General features: G+C 52.6%; 1 protein-coding gene across 1 annotated transcript; it reads right to left on the bottom strand.

The window, feature by feature from the left end:
• Positions 1–7,043: 7,043 nt before the first annotated feature.
• Positions 7,044–13,312, bottom strand: PROM2 (prominin 2; the record flags this gene model as incomplete). Its single annotated transcript, XM_079547438.1, has 23 exons — positions 7,044–7,107; positions 7,205–7,311; positions 7,438–7,527; positions 7,622–7,690; positions 7,828–7,908; positions 8,190–8,243; positions 8,329–8,421; positions 8,496–8,567; positions 8,655–8,801; positions 8,917–9,001; positions 9,089–9,180; positions 9,767–9,890; positions 10,201–10,353; positions 10,530–10,689; positions 11,263–11,326; positions 11,401–11,475; positions 11,550–11,749; positions 11,854–11,943; positions 12,021–12,084; positions 12,221–12,341; positions 12,528–12,730; positions 12,845–12,894; positions 13,096–13,312. The coding sequence occupies 23 exons, from the start codon at positions 13,310–13,312 to the stop codon at positions 7,044–7,046; spliced, it is 2,475 nt and encodes an 824-aa protein (XP_079403564.1).
• Positions 13,313–14,494: the final 1,182 nt, after the last annotated feature.

Raw genomic sequence — 14,494 nt, 5'->3', positions numbered from 1 at the left:
CCTGGAGCCTAAACCTGGCATCATATAATGATGCAAACAGCCCAGCAACACGTCAGGAGATGAAACACGGGAAAAGCAAGCAAAGCAAACTTCTCAAGCACCTTCTTGTGATTTTCCAGGACTTCTTTAAACAGATAAAGCCAAAGGCTGAAAAAAGGAAATATATCAATGCCTGCCCAAGGAGAGCAGAATGCCAGCAGCCACAGTGCCCGTGTTCATGTATCCGTTGCTTTGCAGGTCCCTGCAATGCCTCATTGCAAATCTCTGCATGGGGCTCAGGTTCCAGAGTGATGCTGTGGGCAGGAGGCTCTTCTGGGGACACAGCATTGAAAAAAAATTCCTGCTTTTTGCAGCAAATGTGTCAGATATCGTTCTTATTGTGCTTCCAAGCCACAGCTCCATCCTTCAGAAAGTGGGTTTGTTGAATGAGTGGACATGGAGAGCACACCCTCTATTTACTATTAGACATCTTGAAAGAGCTGTAAATGCTCACTGACCTGATGCAATCTGATTAGGGGTGTAACAAGCTCTGTGCATCGCTGCTATTCCTAGCAGGACACGTGTAAGCTCCTTACAGATGGGACCATCGCTGGCTGCAGGCTGGTGACCTCCCAGCAGTGCGCTGCTGCCAGCAATGGATGTGTGAATTCATGGAGAAACTGAGGGATGAGTAAGTCATGATACTTCCAGGATTTTGCTGTTGGATTCTGGTATTTAAAAATAACACATGCTATGGATATCAGCCATGGACACTTGGGATCAGTGTCTTTGGGGAGAACAATTCACTGCTGTGCCCGGAACATGAGTGAGTGGAAGAGCCATAATTCTTAGCAGAAAGAGCACATTATGTCCTTTTTTTTCCTCAATAACACACTTGTTTGTTGGAAAACACGAGGGCAGCCAGCATTCGGGCTCTTTCAAAGCTCTGTAAAGCTGCAGGAACAAACACTTGGTCAGCGGTGCTTTCATCCAACTTCCATAACCTTATTCCCCAAGCAACGCAGGGCTGCCCTGCTGGCTCCCCTGCAGAAAAAACTGAATCTCTCTCCTTCTCATTCAGGAGTGGTTGCTTCTGACTCACCAGGAGGCTTTCCTTCACCTCTCCCATTTATTTTTAACTTGCAATCCCCTTGGAAGGCATTCAGCAATGGGAGCACGAGCAGCTGACGTAGCACGGCACTGAGGTCACCTCCTTAAAAATAATCCAGGGCACACCCCGAGAGGGGGAAGGTGCTCTCATTGCCATCGTCTTCACATCAATCATCCGAATACCATTCCAGCTCTGATCCAGATGTGCGTCAGCTGAGGGCTTGCAGGGGCTGGCCTACAGCTGACGTATGGCAGCGTCGCATCCCGTCACCCTTCCGATGGGAGGCTCCTTAGAAGCACAGCATGGCTCAGGTTGGAGGGGATCTCAAAGATCCCTTAGTTCCAACCCCTCAACCCTCCAACTCATCCCTCGGGGCTGCCTCTGAGATGGGGCAGGATGGGACAAGGTGTTGGAGATGAAGAAATTTTAAAAAGAACTGTAAACTTTCATCATCCATATTTCATGTGCAGTATTTTTTTCCTTTTCCATGCACAGCTTTTGTCCAGCTCTTTGCTCTGTTTACTCACCAGAGACAGAATCCAGCTCTCGCTTCCCGTGTTGTGGTTTCTAATTCAAGAGCTCAGGGAGGATGAGATGATTAAACCCACTTTGCTCACCAAGTGGATGTGCAAATCCCCTTAACCCCTTTCCCCCCCTCTCCCTGCCAATGAATCTTCCCAGGGCCATCATTTTGCTTTCTGCCTTTCCCATGTGCAGTGTTCACCCCCGTTCCCTCTTGATGTCTCAATAAGATAAAGAAAAGACAGAGCTTGAGCAATGCGTGCCTTTGGGTGAGAAATAATGTAGATTTTCAGCCTTAGGGTTTTTAATACATGATGTGCTCATTTTGGCACATCTTCCAGCTGGGAGGTTGACCTGAGATTTATTACAAAGCTTTCCTTTTTCCCCAAGCAACAAATGAAAGGCTCTTTGTGAGGCTCTTGCTGACGTTATGTACCAAAGAGACACTCTATACCAAAGGGATATTAAACACCAAATACTCAGAGATGTTAAATACCAAATCTGCTCCATACGTTTCATACTCTGCCCTCTTATTTTAGCAGGAGAATTACTGCTGGAGAAAGCTTTACCATCCCTGCGTGGGAGTCAGAGCCAATAACCATGCTTTGGTGCAGGGAAGGGATCAGGGAGAGGAATGCTGCTCCGAGGATGCTCCAGATGCTCACACGGAGTCGTTGTCATGAGCACGGTGCTCCCCATGGGCATCTCCATGGCTACCTCAGCACTGAGCAGTGGGGATGCAAGTGGTGCAGAAAGCACAGAAAGCTCAAAGGCTGCGTGCTCCCTACCGTCCATGAGCAATTGGGATCATCCAAAAGGTTTATCCTTGGGGATGTTGGCTGTTTTTCAGCCAGAGCTCAAATGCAGCTGAGATCTGCAATTATTATTATTTTTCTAAGTGAAATTCTCAGATTTGTGGAGTTTCTACGGTGGGCGCACGGAGCAGAAGATGAGACTCAGAGCTTTTTTACCATCCTTACCCCGTGTCATCAAAGAGCCATAGAACCACAGGATCATGGAGGCTGGAAAGACCCCTAAGCCACCAAATCCAACCCCACCCCACCATGCCCATTGACCACATTCCTCAAAGCCGCATCTCCATAGCTCTTAGAGCAGGGAGGAGCAAAAAATGCGGACTAAGCCTTCTTTTTTTTCATAGTAAGGGACTCTTTTATGATAGGAACCATCACGTGCTCCAGGTTTGGGTTCAGAGGATGCTTACCTGTAAAGAAATGCAGCTGGAACTTTGGTGTCCACTTTATGGCATTGGTGGCTTTGTGGCAGGAAGCGCCTGCATCGCTGTGGAATCTTTCACCATCCTCAAAGCACTTTGTCCCTGTCAGCAAGTTATTTTTTACAAGATCTATCGGGCAGTTGACACATCTGTGCTTTCGTAACGAGTGAGGGTTTCCCTGTGTTTCCCCAGCTGAAATACTCAGTTTGGTAACAGAGAAATGCCTCATTTTATGCATTATTAAAGGATGATTGCTACCCAAAGCCAGCAACAGCGCATAAAACGCCTGTGTTATGCATTATGTGATCCTGGACATAGTGCTAAGGGCAATGGGGTAATAAAATTGATGTTAAATCTGCACGGAGCCATTATGGACTGGATTACAAGAACCGTGCAGCCTTGTCACGGGGCTGCTGTCTAGGAAGGATGGAGGAACATAAACCTGGCCCAAGGACCGGGTCAATTGTCCGTGCCAGACTCAGCACAATGAGGCTTCTTGCGAGAAAAGCCTCACACACAGCTGTGAAATAGCAGACAATAGTCAGTGCTAATAATACAACACAATTTCTAATTCCCAGGGCATTTTTGTGGCTGCATTCTGCCCAGAAACATCTGCACTGTTCAAAATATCTTTGTGGTGTCGATGGTGCAAGGAACTTGTCACGTAAAAAAGGAATTATGCTGTAGCAAAGCCTCTGGGATGTGAGTTCTCAGCATGTTTGGGAGCTGGGGTTACTCTGCTGAGCAGTCCTTGGGTCACCCGCTGCACAAAACAAATCAAAGATGTTCAGTTCAGTGCAGTTACATCAACCCCTCAGCTGGGATTAAAGGAAACAGGGCTGTGCACTGGGGTCTTATTGCTCCCTCTTCAACCACAGTAACTTTTCTGAACATGTATTTCTAAAATGAACATTCTGGGGTCTGGGATGAAAACAGAGACTGGAGATCTTTGTGGCAGCTGGGGGTCCTGCAGTTTTGTGTCTCAGCTTGTGGAGCTATTTTCAGGGATGATGAGAGCAGCAGATGGGAAAGGTCATGGGGCCATTTTCTGGAGAAAAACAGGTTGGTCTTGTGAAAAACAGAGAGAAAGAAAGGGAAATGAAACAACAATAGTAAATACCCCCACGGTATTTTAATTCCAGAAATAGGCTGATTGTGTTAGAAGGGGCTGCAAACACTTTTCCTGTATTTTTTTCCTTAGTTCTGGGAGCGGGGAAGAGAATTATGTCTGGAAATAGCTGCTGGTGGGGACCACACCTGGGCCGGCGCCAGAGCTCCCGGCTCCCGCTGCCCTCCGGCCATTGAATTATTGATTATAGTAATTATAGACACTTCTCGGGGTCACTGTTAGAGCGTGGGGAGGTGTGTATGCAGGCGAGGAGCTGCAGGAGTTGAATTTCCAGAGAGAAGATGCGAGAAGGCGAGCGGCTCAATCAGCATTGGTTTGCTCAAGTCCCAAAAATGCGCGGAGCACTGAGCCAAGACAAACCCAGATGGAAAAAAAAACAACTCTGATGAAGGAGGTATTCACTTTAATTAAAAAGCACTGCATTCAGAAGCTGGAAATGCACCATTTGCAGTCTTTATGTTATCAATAAAAATAACTGAGCGGAGAGAAAGGCGCGCCAGCCTTGACACGGCACTGGCGCTTTGGTGCCATGGACTGGGAGCTGGCAGAGCTCGGGATCGTGGCTGGGATCATGGCTGGGATGGCTGGCCTAAGCCAATCAAAGGGACATTCCATACTGCATGGCATCACCAGGAAAGGCTGAAGAAGTGGGGGAAGCCACTTTCCCCCAAGCATGGGAAACTCTTGCCATGAAAGCAGCTCTCCTCCAAAGAACTGCAATGCATGTTGAGGCTCTGCTTCCCAAGAAGTGGCCAAGTATTGCTTGGGCATGGGAGGAAGAGAATAACGTTTTTTCCTTTTGCTTTTGCACAGCTCTTTTTTTTCTTTTTTTCTTTTTCTTTTTCTTTTTCTTTTTCTTTTTCTTTTTCTTTTCCTCTTTTCCTCTTTTCCTCTTTTCCTACCCCCTCTCCCCCCCCCCCCCTCCCCCAGTTAAACTATTCTTAATTTATAAGGCTTTCCTTCTCTTGCCATTGTATTTTCTTCCTCTCTCCTTCTATGGTGGTGCACAGATGAACATTAATAGTTAAACCATCACAAGGGGACATTTAGGAAAGGGCTGGAGGTTATTCATAAACCATGGCCTCGCTTCAGCTGAGGAATCATTAACCAAGACTGTCCTCATTTCCTTTTTTCCCCATAAAAATAAAGAAAAACTCGAGCCTAATTGGATTAGGGCAATTTCTGCAATATTCATTGGTAATTTATTATTAACCCAGAGATGCAACCACTCACGTTTTCAACCCGTGTGCCTCCCAGGCAGGGAGCAGAGCTGTGGCAGCTCTGACCACACGCGTTTACAGCACTGTATTCCTTTGCTCTTCATTACTCATCCGTGCAGCACTTCGTGTACTGTGATTAGGCTTTAAGAAGAGCTAATTGAATTAGGCTCCGTTGTTGGCACACCTGTATTGTTCTTCCATCAGCGGTCAGTTAAACAATTGTTTCTGTAGTTTTTACCTTGCACTTTTGCCCTTTTCAAAAACCCATTGCAATGCTGACCTCTGCAGGTAAATGGCGCACAGAACCCGCTGGCTTTGGGCAGCAATAACCTAAATAATGCATAACACGGGCGCTTTATGTGCTGTTGCTGGCTTTGGGTAGCAATCATCCTTTAATAATGCATAAAATGAGGCATTTCTCTGTTACCAAACTGAGTATTTCAGCTGGGGAAACACAGGGAAACCTTCACTCGTTACGAAAGCACAGATGTGTCAACTGCCCGATAGATCTTGTAAAAAATAACTTGCTGACAGGGACAAAGTGCTTTGAGGATGGTGAAAGATTCCACAGCGATGCAGGCGCTTCCTGCCACAAAGCCACCAATGCCATAAAGTGGACACCAAAGTTCCAGCTGCATTTCTTTACAGGTAAGCATCTTCTGAACCCAAACCTGGAGCACGTGATGGTTCCTATCATAAAAGAGTCCCTTACTATGAAAAAAAAGAAGGCTTAGTCCGCATTTTTTGCTCCTCCCTGGACTAACCTCTAATTACTTTTAAGAGGTGGGCTTGCTTGGATCCCCTCTTTCAGGCCTTAAGCAAGGGGGTTTTCTGGTCCCCAGCCCACTGGAAGTTTTTTTCATCAGTCTCTTTAGTGAGTGCCAGGAGCGCCTCTCAGGGCCAGGAAATAATAATTAATAATCATAAATGATGAATATTGCCAGCGCTTTGAGGCCCCAGGCTGGAGGATCCCAAGTCCCAAGCTGCTGAAGGCTTGATGATCCAAAATGTTCAGGGTCCCAAGACCTAAGGTGTTCAAGGTGCCAAGACTGAAGGTGTTCAGAATCCCAAGACTCAAGGCGTTGAGGGTATTAAGACCCAAGGTGTTCAAGGTCCCTAAACCTAAGGTATTGCCAACACTCAAGGTGTTGAAGGTCCCAAGAGCAAAGATCTGGAGGGTCTCAAGATCTGCCCCCTTCCCCTCCCCACCCCGGCCCTCATCCTTGTGACTTTGAGAGTTCCTCCAAAGTGACCTTGCAGCAGAGGGGACTGAGAGCTGGGTATGCTCCTCTGAGAGGCTGCAGTCCCCAGGCCTGAGCATTTCCTGGCAAAATCACAAAAAGAAGCAGGCAGTGGTAGGTTTGGCTCAGGAAGGTTTAATGTGCTCCATCCCAAGAGTGGAGAAGCATTGCAGGGCGCTGCTGCAGGAGGGCTGCGGTGGGCGAGAGGGAGCCAGGCATGCGTCGCAGCGGGGTCTGCGTGTGCAGCAGGAGAGCCAGCAGTCAGCGGGAGCTGCAGGGACGCTGCCTGAGGTCCCTGGTCAGCCAGGCTCCAGGGAGGTCCCTGGTGGTACTCAGACACCGAGGAAGAGATGCTGCAAGGACCTGGAGCCCTACAGTGCATGGAGACGGGTGTCCCTGTAGTCAAGAAAGATAGGCAGAACCCATGGACGTTGGCCTGTTGGAGAGACCTGGTGCCCTACAACATTTGGATGTGCTGCACACTCAGAAAGGATGGCTGAGGAGGAGGAAGCTCTACAGTGCTTGGATATGAGTTTGATAGGCAGAAACATAGGGCATGCAGCAAGCAGCCCAGGTCTCAGCCTCCACCATACCTGCAGAGCCTGACCTAGAGCTTCAGCGCCGTGACGCGAGGGATGTGGAAGGGACAGGTCTCCTCTGAGCCTGTAGAGCTGTGGAGAAAGAAGGAGAAAACATCAGATAGCCAAGGAGGAGCACATATCTGCCCTCTCTGCATTGGAACTCGCCCACCCCATGCTTGCTTCTTACATGAGCCGGTTGCGGATGGGGCGGAAATGCTTGGTAAGCCTGATGGCAAAGATTATGTTGGGGATGAGGAAGAAGGTGCAGCACCCCAGGCTGAACCAGAAGGCATTCTGCAAGGAGAGAGCACATGGGTCCCTGCTGGTCTGTGCAGGGAGAGGCAGAACCAAAGGTCCAGAGGGGCTGGGGAGCCTTGTGGTTGCTGGTCCCAGTGTGGGGTGCAGCACTGAGGTCCTTACCCAGGGGTCAGCAATGCGATCACACAGGATCACCCTCCCATTGTCAAGGGCTGTGGCGAGAGGCTGGCACGAAGCCACATCCTCCCTCAGCTGGAACAATAAGTGGGGAGGCCAAGCTTAACATCCCACCCAGCTCAGGAGGATGCAGTTTGTTGCCTCCACTCTGACAAAGGTGAGCACCCACCGTCTGTCCGACCCAGTGCAGGTACTGTGCAAAGTAGCGCAGCTCCTTCCTTGTGAAGCAGCCAATCTCCTGGGGTGGAAGGAAGGTGGCATGGAGGCTGGGCTTAGGAAGAGGACTTGAGGCTCCATTTGCCTCTTCCTCGATTCCAGAGCTACTTTACTGCTTTTTTTCTCTGGCTGTGGAGTATTTTTCTGCTCCTGGCTCACCTGCCGGAGGATCTGCTGGGCTTGCACAGGCAGCCGGGCTTCCACTGATGCAATGGTGGCCAGTGTGGTCTTCACTCGGTCCTAGAGAAGTGCAAGAAGTACAGAAAACCCTCAGGGCACTCAGCAACATTAGGCCTGGTGGGATGGGTGCCCAAGGATGAAATTTCTAATTTGGTCTGATTGCTGTGGGGTAGGGAGAAAAAACCCTCCTGGCAGGGTAGAGGCTCAATTAAACGCAGTGAGGCATCTCTGCCAGGGATGGGACTGATGCTCACAGGCTGGCATCATTCCTGGGTCTCCATCATCCTATGACTCACTTTTGGGATGCTGTACACATAGGGCCCCGTGTATGCTTTTGGTACCTGAAGGTGCGGTGCCAAGCGTGAAAGGAACCGGACGCTTTCCCCCAGCTTCACCTATAGGACAGAGAGGTGAGAAAGCTGCAAAATCCCTTTTCTCCCCTCCACAGGGACAGGAGCTGCCTTGTAGGTGTGAACTCACCACCAGCGCCTCCTGAGTTTGCACCGTGGAGTTCTGCATCCGCCACAGAGCCTTGGCCTCAGCAGCCAGCCGTCCTGCCACCGTGCCGTTCCTCTGCAGGGGGACAGCGGGGTGAGGGCAGCCCCGTGGGCACATGGGCAGCTGCTGCTGTCTGCCATGCCACTCACCTGCATCTTCTGCAGCCCCTCCAGGCTCCGAGCCAGAGCAGGGAGGCTGGTCTGCACCACAGGGATCTTCATCTAGAGAAAAACAGAGTCATCGGCTGCTTGAAATCCAGCCTCGGAAAGACTGCCACAGGAACCAGGTCTCTGCCAGCAGCCCCTCACCTCCTCCTGGAAGCTCCCATAGTCCACCTCATCCACACCGCTGCGGGCAAAGGTCTCCAGGTCGTTCCTGCCCTCACTGCGGAGCAGCCGCACATCCCCCAGCTGTGCCGTGAAGTCAGCCAGGCGTTTTTGGAAGTTGGCCGTGTACTGCAGGGATGAGATAGGGATGCTCGGGGCCTGGCACCTCCAATCCCAGTCACCCCAGTAAAGCTCTTGCATCCCTGCGCTGTTTCCAGAAGCTCTGCTTGAAGGCAGCCCTCACCTTAGGGCTTTTGAGGTGCTCATCCAGGTCGTAGGACTTCTCCAGCTGCAGCACTTCCCACAGCCCCGCGCCACTCTTGCACTCCCTGCAAAGTGAAGGGCCAGTCGGTATCACCCCAATTAGCACTCCTCCCGCCAATTTGGGGCAGCGGAGGGCTCCTGCCAGCACCCACCGGTATGCAGCAGTAAGGTTGGAATCCCTCCTGAGGTTGAGCTGCTGGGTGAGGTTCATGGATGGAGGGAGGTTCCCAGGGGTGTCAATAAACTGAACAAAATAGTCAGAAAGAGAGGGGCAGGGTGAGACGCATGCATTCCTAGACATGTTTTTTTGGGGGTGATCTGCCCTCACATGTGTGTTCTGGTGTACCCCATCCCATCTGCAGCTAATCTTGCATGAATTGCATTGCCAATCACGAGCACTTCAGAACCATCCCAGCACCTCCAAACACCCAGGGGACAGTGATGCAGGTGGGAGCATTGTCACACGAAGGAAATGAATCACTGCAAAAGCCAATTTCCCACTGCAAATCCAGTAATCCAATTGGAATCTTAATTCTTTGGTCTAGGATGAGGCTTTCAGGTTGGACATTAAGGAAAACTTCTCTGAAAGAGTGTTCAGGCACTGGCACAGGCTGCCCACGGATGTGGAGTCACCATCCCTGGAAGTGTTCCAGAACCACGGAGATGTGGCACCGAGGGATGTGGTTCAGTGGGCAATATTGGCGGTAGGTTGACAGTTGGAGTAGATGATCTTTTCCAACCTTATTAGGTTTGGGGACAGGAAGCAGAGCATTTGTGGGCATCTTGGTGAGCGCATGCAGAGGCATATGAAGAGACAGACGTCCACCCACCTTGTAAATCTCCTGGTTGACCCAATTCCTGCAAACCAACGTCTGGACGTTGCCCCCAACCACGAAGGTGGTGAAAACCATGAGGATGAGGAGCCAGGAGAACAGGAAACCCAGGCCCACGCCGCTGAAAGAAGGAGAGGAGGTGCCCAAGGCAGCTCTGCAGACCTGAGCAGGCTTGCGGTGACCTGCCTGGCCCCGCGGCTCCCTCCTGTGCCCAGGCACGCCGGCTGGGTGCGGGAGCTGCTGGCTCCCAGGGAGGAGCAGCTTCTCCCAAACCCTCCGGCACAGGCGGAATCTACAAAAGCCTTTCAGTTCAGCTGGCTCCTGGTTCCTGCCTTTGCTTTTGCCTTTTTTTTTTTTTTTTTTTTTTTTTTTTTTTTTTTGTATTTTTGGGTGGCATGAGATCGCCACAGACCCCTGGGAGTAATGCTTACATCATGAGAAACTTGGCACCGGCTTCTCCTCGGCACTCATAGTCGCTTGGGTCCTCCCGCTTGGACAGTCCATATGCACCCAGAGCCATCCCAGCCACATTGCAGGCGACAATGAGGAGGACGATGGAGCACAGCGCCGTGCCTGCAACCCACCTGGGGGAAGTAACAGGCCGATGGTTGGACTTGATGATCTTAGTGGCTTTTTCCAGCCTTAATGATTCTATGATTCTAAGTTGCAGCAGGCCATGACCTTGAGATACAGACCCATATGGGGCTCGGAGAGGGTCCGCACCCACCTCCTTTGCATCCCCTGCAGCCATTTGGATCACCTGTACCACTCGAAGCGCTCCACCTCCCGGAGGAAAGGCTGACTCCTGTCCTCTGCCTTCAGCAGGGCTTTGTTGACGTGCTGGGTGTAGTCAGGAAGGGGGAAGCCATCGGCTATGGTCTGCACCTTCTCTGACACTTGGGCCATCTCCTCCCTCAGCTCTGCAAGATGAAGAGAGATACTGAAATCCTGGGGTGAGTCCAGAGAAAGGCAACAAAGCTGTGAAGGGTCTGGAGCACAAGTTTTATGGGGAGCACTGAGAGAAGTGGGACTGTTCAGTCTGCAGAAAAAGAGGCTCAGGGGAAACCTTGTGGCTCCCTGCAACTCCCTGAGAGGAGGTTGTAGGGAGGCGGGATTGGCCTCTGCTCCCAGGTAACAGCAATAGGATGAGAGATGATTGCCTCAACTTGCACTAACAGACATTTGGGTTGGATATTAGGAACAATTTCTTCCCAGAAAGAATGGTTGGGCACCAGCACAGGCTGCCCAGGGAGGTGGTGGAGTCATTGTCCCAGATGTTCAAGAGGCATGGAGATGTGGTTGTGAAGGATGTGGTCAGTGGGCATGGCAGGGCAGGCTGGGGTTGGACTAGATGATCTTGGAGGTCTCTTCCAACCTTAATGATTCTATGATTCTAAGCTTATATTGGAGAGGGTCCCTATGTCCCACCCCATCTCTGAATCAGGATTTGCCCCACGGAGGGCATCCCTCCTCCTCATGGGGGTTCTGCTCACCCTGGATCACTTGTGCCATCCTCTCCACAGCCAGCTCTGGGATAGAATTGAAAGTACCATTGCCCTGCGAGGAGAAGAGGGACTGTGAGTGGCACAGATGGAGATCCCATGGGTGCTGAGCCACCCCACTCCACCCACCTGCCGAATCATCTCTGCAAAGTCACTTCGGGGCAGACCAGCCAACGTCTTCAACACCTTCTCCACCGAGGGCACCTTGGAGTGGGAAAAGCATCCCGTGAGCCTGGCGAGTGTCGGAGTGGTGGGGGGTGACCAGCACCCCATCCCACCTTGCTGTAGTCAGCGCCCAGCTGCAGGCTCTGTGCCCTGCCCAGCACGCTGGCACAGGAGGTGCAGCGCGGATCGTCCAGGAGTGCGACCACATGCTGCCGTCGCTCCTGCAGTGCCGGCTCCAGCTCAGCCCGTGCCTCTGTCAGCACTCGGACCGTCTTGTTGAGAATCTGTAAATGGTGCAGCGAGGTCTGTAGGTCTTAAAGAGAAAGCCCAGGGCTAGTTCTCGCTGCTCCACTCGGCCACCCCTGTCTGCAAGCAAGGCTTTGGGAGCAGCCCCGGGTTAATCACGCTTAACATTACCTCCCGCCCTGTCCTGCAGGTCTGCCAGTGCTGCGTAGGTCATTGCCTTCAGCTGTGTGTGGATGGAGAGCCCCACGCTGCGGCTCACCCCTGCAAGGCACCACGAGACCATCAGCCCCCTGTTCCATCCCAGAACAGGGTGCTCTGGGGGTCTGTGCAGTGCTTACCCCCCAGGTCAGAGATTATCTGCTGCCTGGGCACTTCAAACTGGTCCACTGCCATTTGCACGCCCTGCAAAGAGAGAGGAGCTGCTGTGCAGGGGCATCATCAGGGAGCAGAGGAAGCCCTGTGTTGTATTAGAAACGCATCCATCTCATTTGCTTCCCAAACTGCTTTGCCCTGGCATATCAGTCACTCCAGCACCCACCTGGGGGATGTTGGCAATGTGCTGCCGCAGTGTGCGCAGCGTGGCCGGCACAGCACCGAGCCCCGGCTCCATCTGCTCCTTCACTCGCTGGTTGGTGACCAAGGCACAGATGGCGCTGGTCCTGCCAGGGATACAGGAGGTGGCGGGAAGGTCCCATAGAGCATCCCCATCCCCACCTCCATCCTCACTCTCATCCCCATCCCAATCCGCATCCTCAACTCTATTCCCACCCCCAACCCTATTCCCATCCCCATTCCCATCCCCATCAGCATGCTCCCTTTGGGGTGAGGCACTTCAGGACACTCACAGGATGATGATGGAGGTGATGGAGAGGCAGACAAGGAGGCAGCGGCGCCGGCAGGCCAGGGAACGCCGGTGGGCACGCAGGCGACCCCCACACCGCCGCCGACTCCGGCAATAGCAGAAGCACAGCCCTGCCACCGGCACAGCCACAGTGAAGAGCAGAGCCACCGCAGCACAAATGACGTAGCCCAGCTCATACTGCACCACCTGTGTGATGGCAGAGAGTGGTTTTGGGGTGTTCCATCTGTTTGTTTTTATGTATCCCCAGTTTTGGGTTGGGTGCCACCGCTGTGGCTTCCATGTCTTCACGTCCCTGCTCACCTGTGATGCCTGCACTGAGCTGGGGTTGTTCAAGGCTGCCCTGAGAAGCTCTGCAAACAAACCGTGGCAACGGTGAATGCCTCAAGGGCAGCTCCCACATCCCACCTGGTGCACCCCTGTCCCTCCATGGGCAGCGTCCCCTTCCATGATGGGACAAAGCAGCTTCAACCCCACCAATCACTCCCAGGTACTGCAGAGGGCTCCAAGGGGTGGTGGTGGTGGTCATGTTGCCTCTCCAGGTGGGGACTCACCTGTGGGTAGGGGGTTCTGCTGGATGAGGTCCAGGTAGTGTCGGACGAGGCCATAGAGGGGGTCAAGAGAGCTGGGCACGCGGTGCAGCGCCGGCACTCGGATTTCAGCATGGGTGTCGGTGAAGCGGAGGACACCAGCAGGGCTGCTGGGGAGGCACTGCTGGGCGCCAGCAGGACGCAGCAGCACCCAAGCGAGGAGCAGCCCGGCTGCCCGCATGGCTTCGGCGGTGAGGAAAGAGCCGGGCGGCCCGTCAGCCTGCGAGCGCACGGAGGGGCATGCCCGGCCCTGGTGGCTTCGTCGGCTGCTCCAAGGAAACCTGCCTGACAGGTTGGCCGCCGCCGAGCCCAGACGCTGCGTGGCTGCTCCCCCGGCCTCCCTGGGGCGTCTGGGCTTGGCCAGGCTGTGCAAGGCGGGGTGATGAGCCGCCCAAACCTTCCCAAACCATCCCAGGGCTGTTTTGCAAGCGCTGTGTCCCTCGCCATGCTCAGCCCTGCAGGCAGCAGAGATCCCTCCTCACCTGCAAACAGCATCCCCTTGGCTGGGCTGGGACAAGGCTCGTCCCCAGCTGTCCCATGGGCACGTCCTGCTCCATAGGAGGAGCTGAGCTGTAGTGACAAGGATGGCAGGAAGGGAGGGAATTTCCCTTTGGGACAGAGTGCAAAGCAGTGTGGTCCCTCCTTCAAAAAAGGTGCTTTTCCCCCAGCAGGGGATGGATGGACGCAGCAACTTTGTGGAGCAGATGGCATAACGCACTGCTCCACAAAGAATCATAGAATGGTTTGAGTTGGAAGGGACCCTTAAAGGCCATCTGGCCCAACTCCCTGCAACAAACAGGGACACCCACAGTTCAGTCAGGTGCTCAGAGCTCCATCCAGTCTGACCGTGGATGTCTCCAGGGATAGGGCATCTACCATCCCTCTGGGCAACACATTTCAGTTCCTCACCAACCTCACTGCAAATTTCTTCCCTATATCCAGCCTAAATCTCTCCTCTTGCTGTTAGAAACCATTTCCACATATCCTACGACAACAGATCCTGCTAAAATCTGTCCCCTTCTTTCTTACAGTCCCCCTTTATAACCCTCCTGGGAATAAGATGCATCAGACTGGAAAATCCTGCCCTGGACCTACAGGCTTGGCTGATTCCTGTCCCAGGACAAAACTCCCAGGACCAGAAAAGCATGGAGTCGGGAGAGCAATTACAATTACATGCAAGGCATCTATATAGGTCTATATGACTGCAAAGCAGCCCTGGCCGCCCCCGCTTCCCTGTGCCGTGGGAACGGCTCCTCCCAGCACTCCCTGCATCTCCCATGGGTGCCCACAGCAGGACAGGAGCAGATTCCCCCTCCATCCATCTATCTGCTCCCATCCATGGTGGCCATCCAGGCTCCAATTC

The sequence above is a fragment of the Tetrao urogallus genome, assembly GCF_951394365.1.
Source record: "Tetrao urogallus genome assembly, chromosome: 27".
NCBI classification, from domain to species: Eukaryota; Metazoa; Chordata; class Aves; order Galliformes; family Phasianidae; genus Tetrao; species Tetrao urogallus.
Note: the sequence above shows the minus strand (reverse complement) of the source record. Positions and strands in the feature narration are given on the sequence as shown.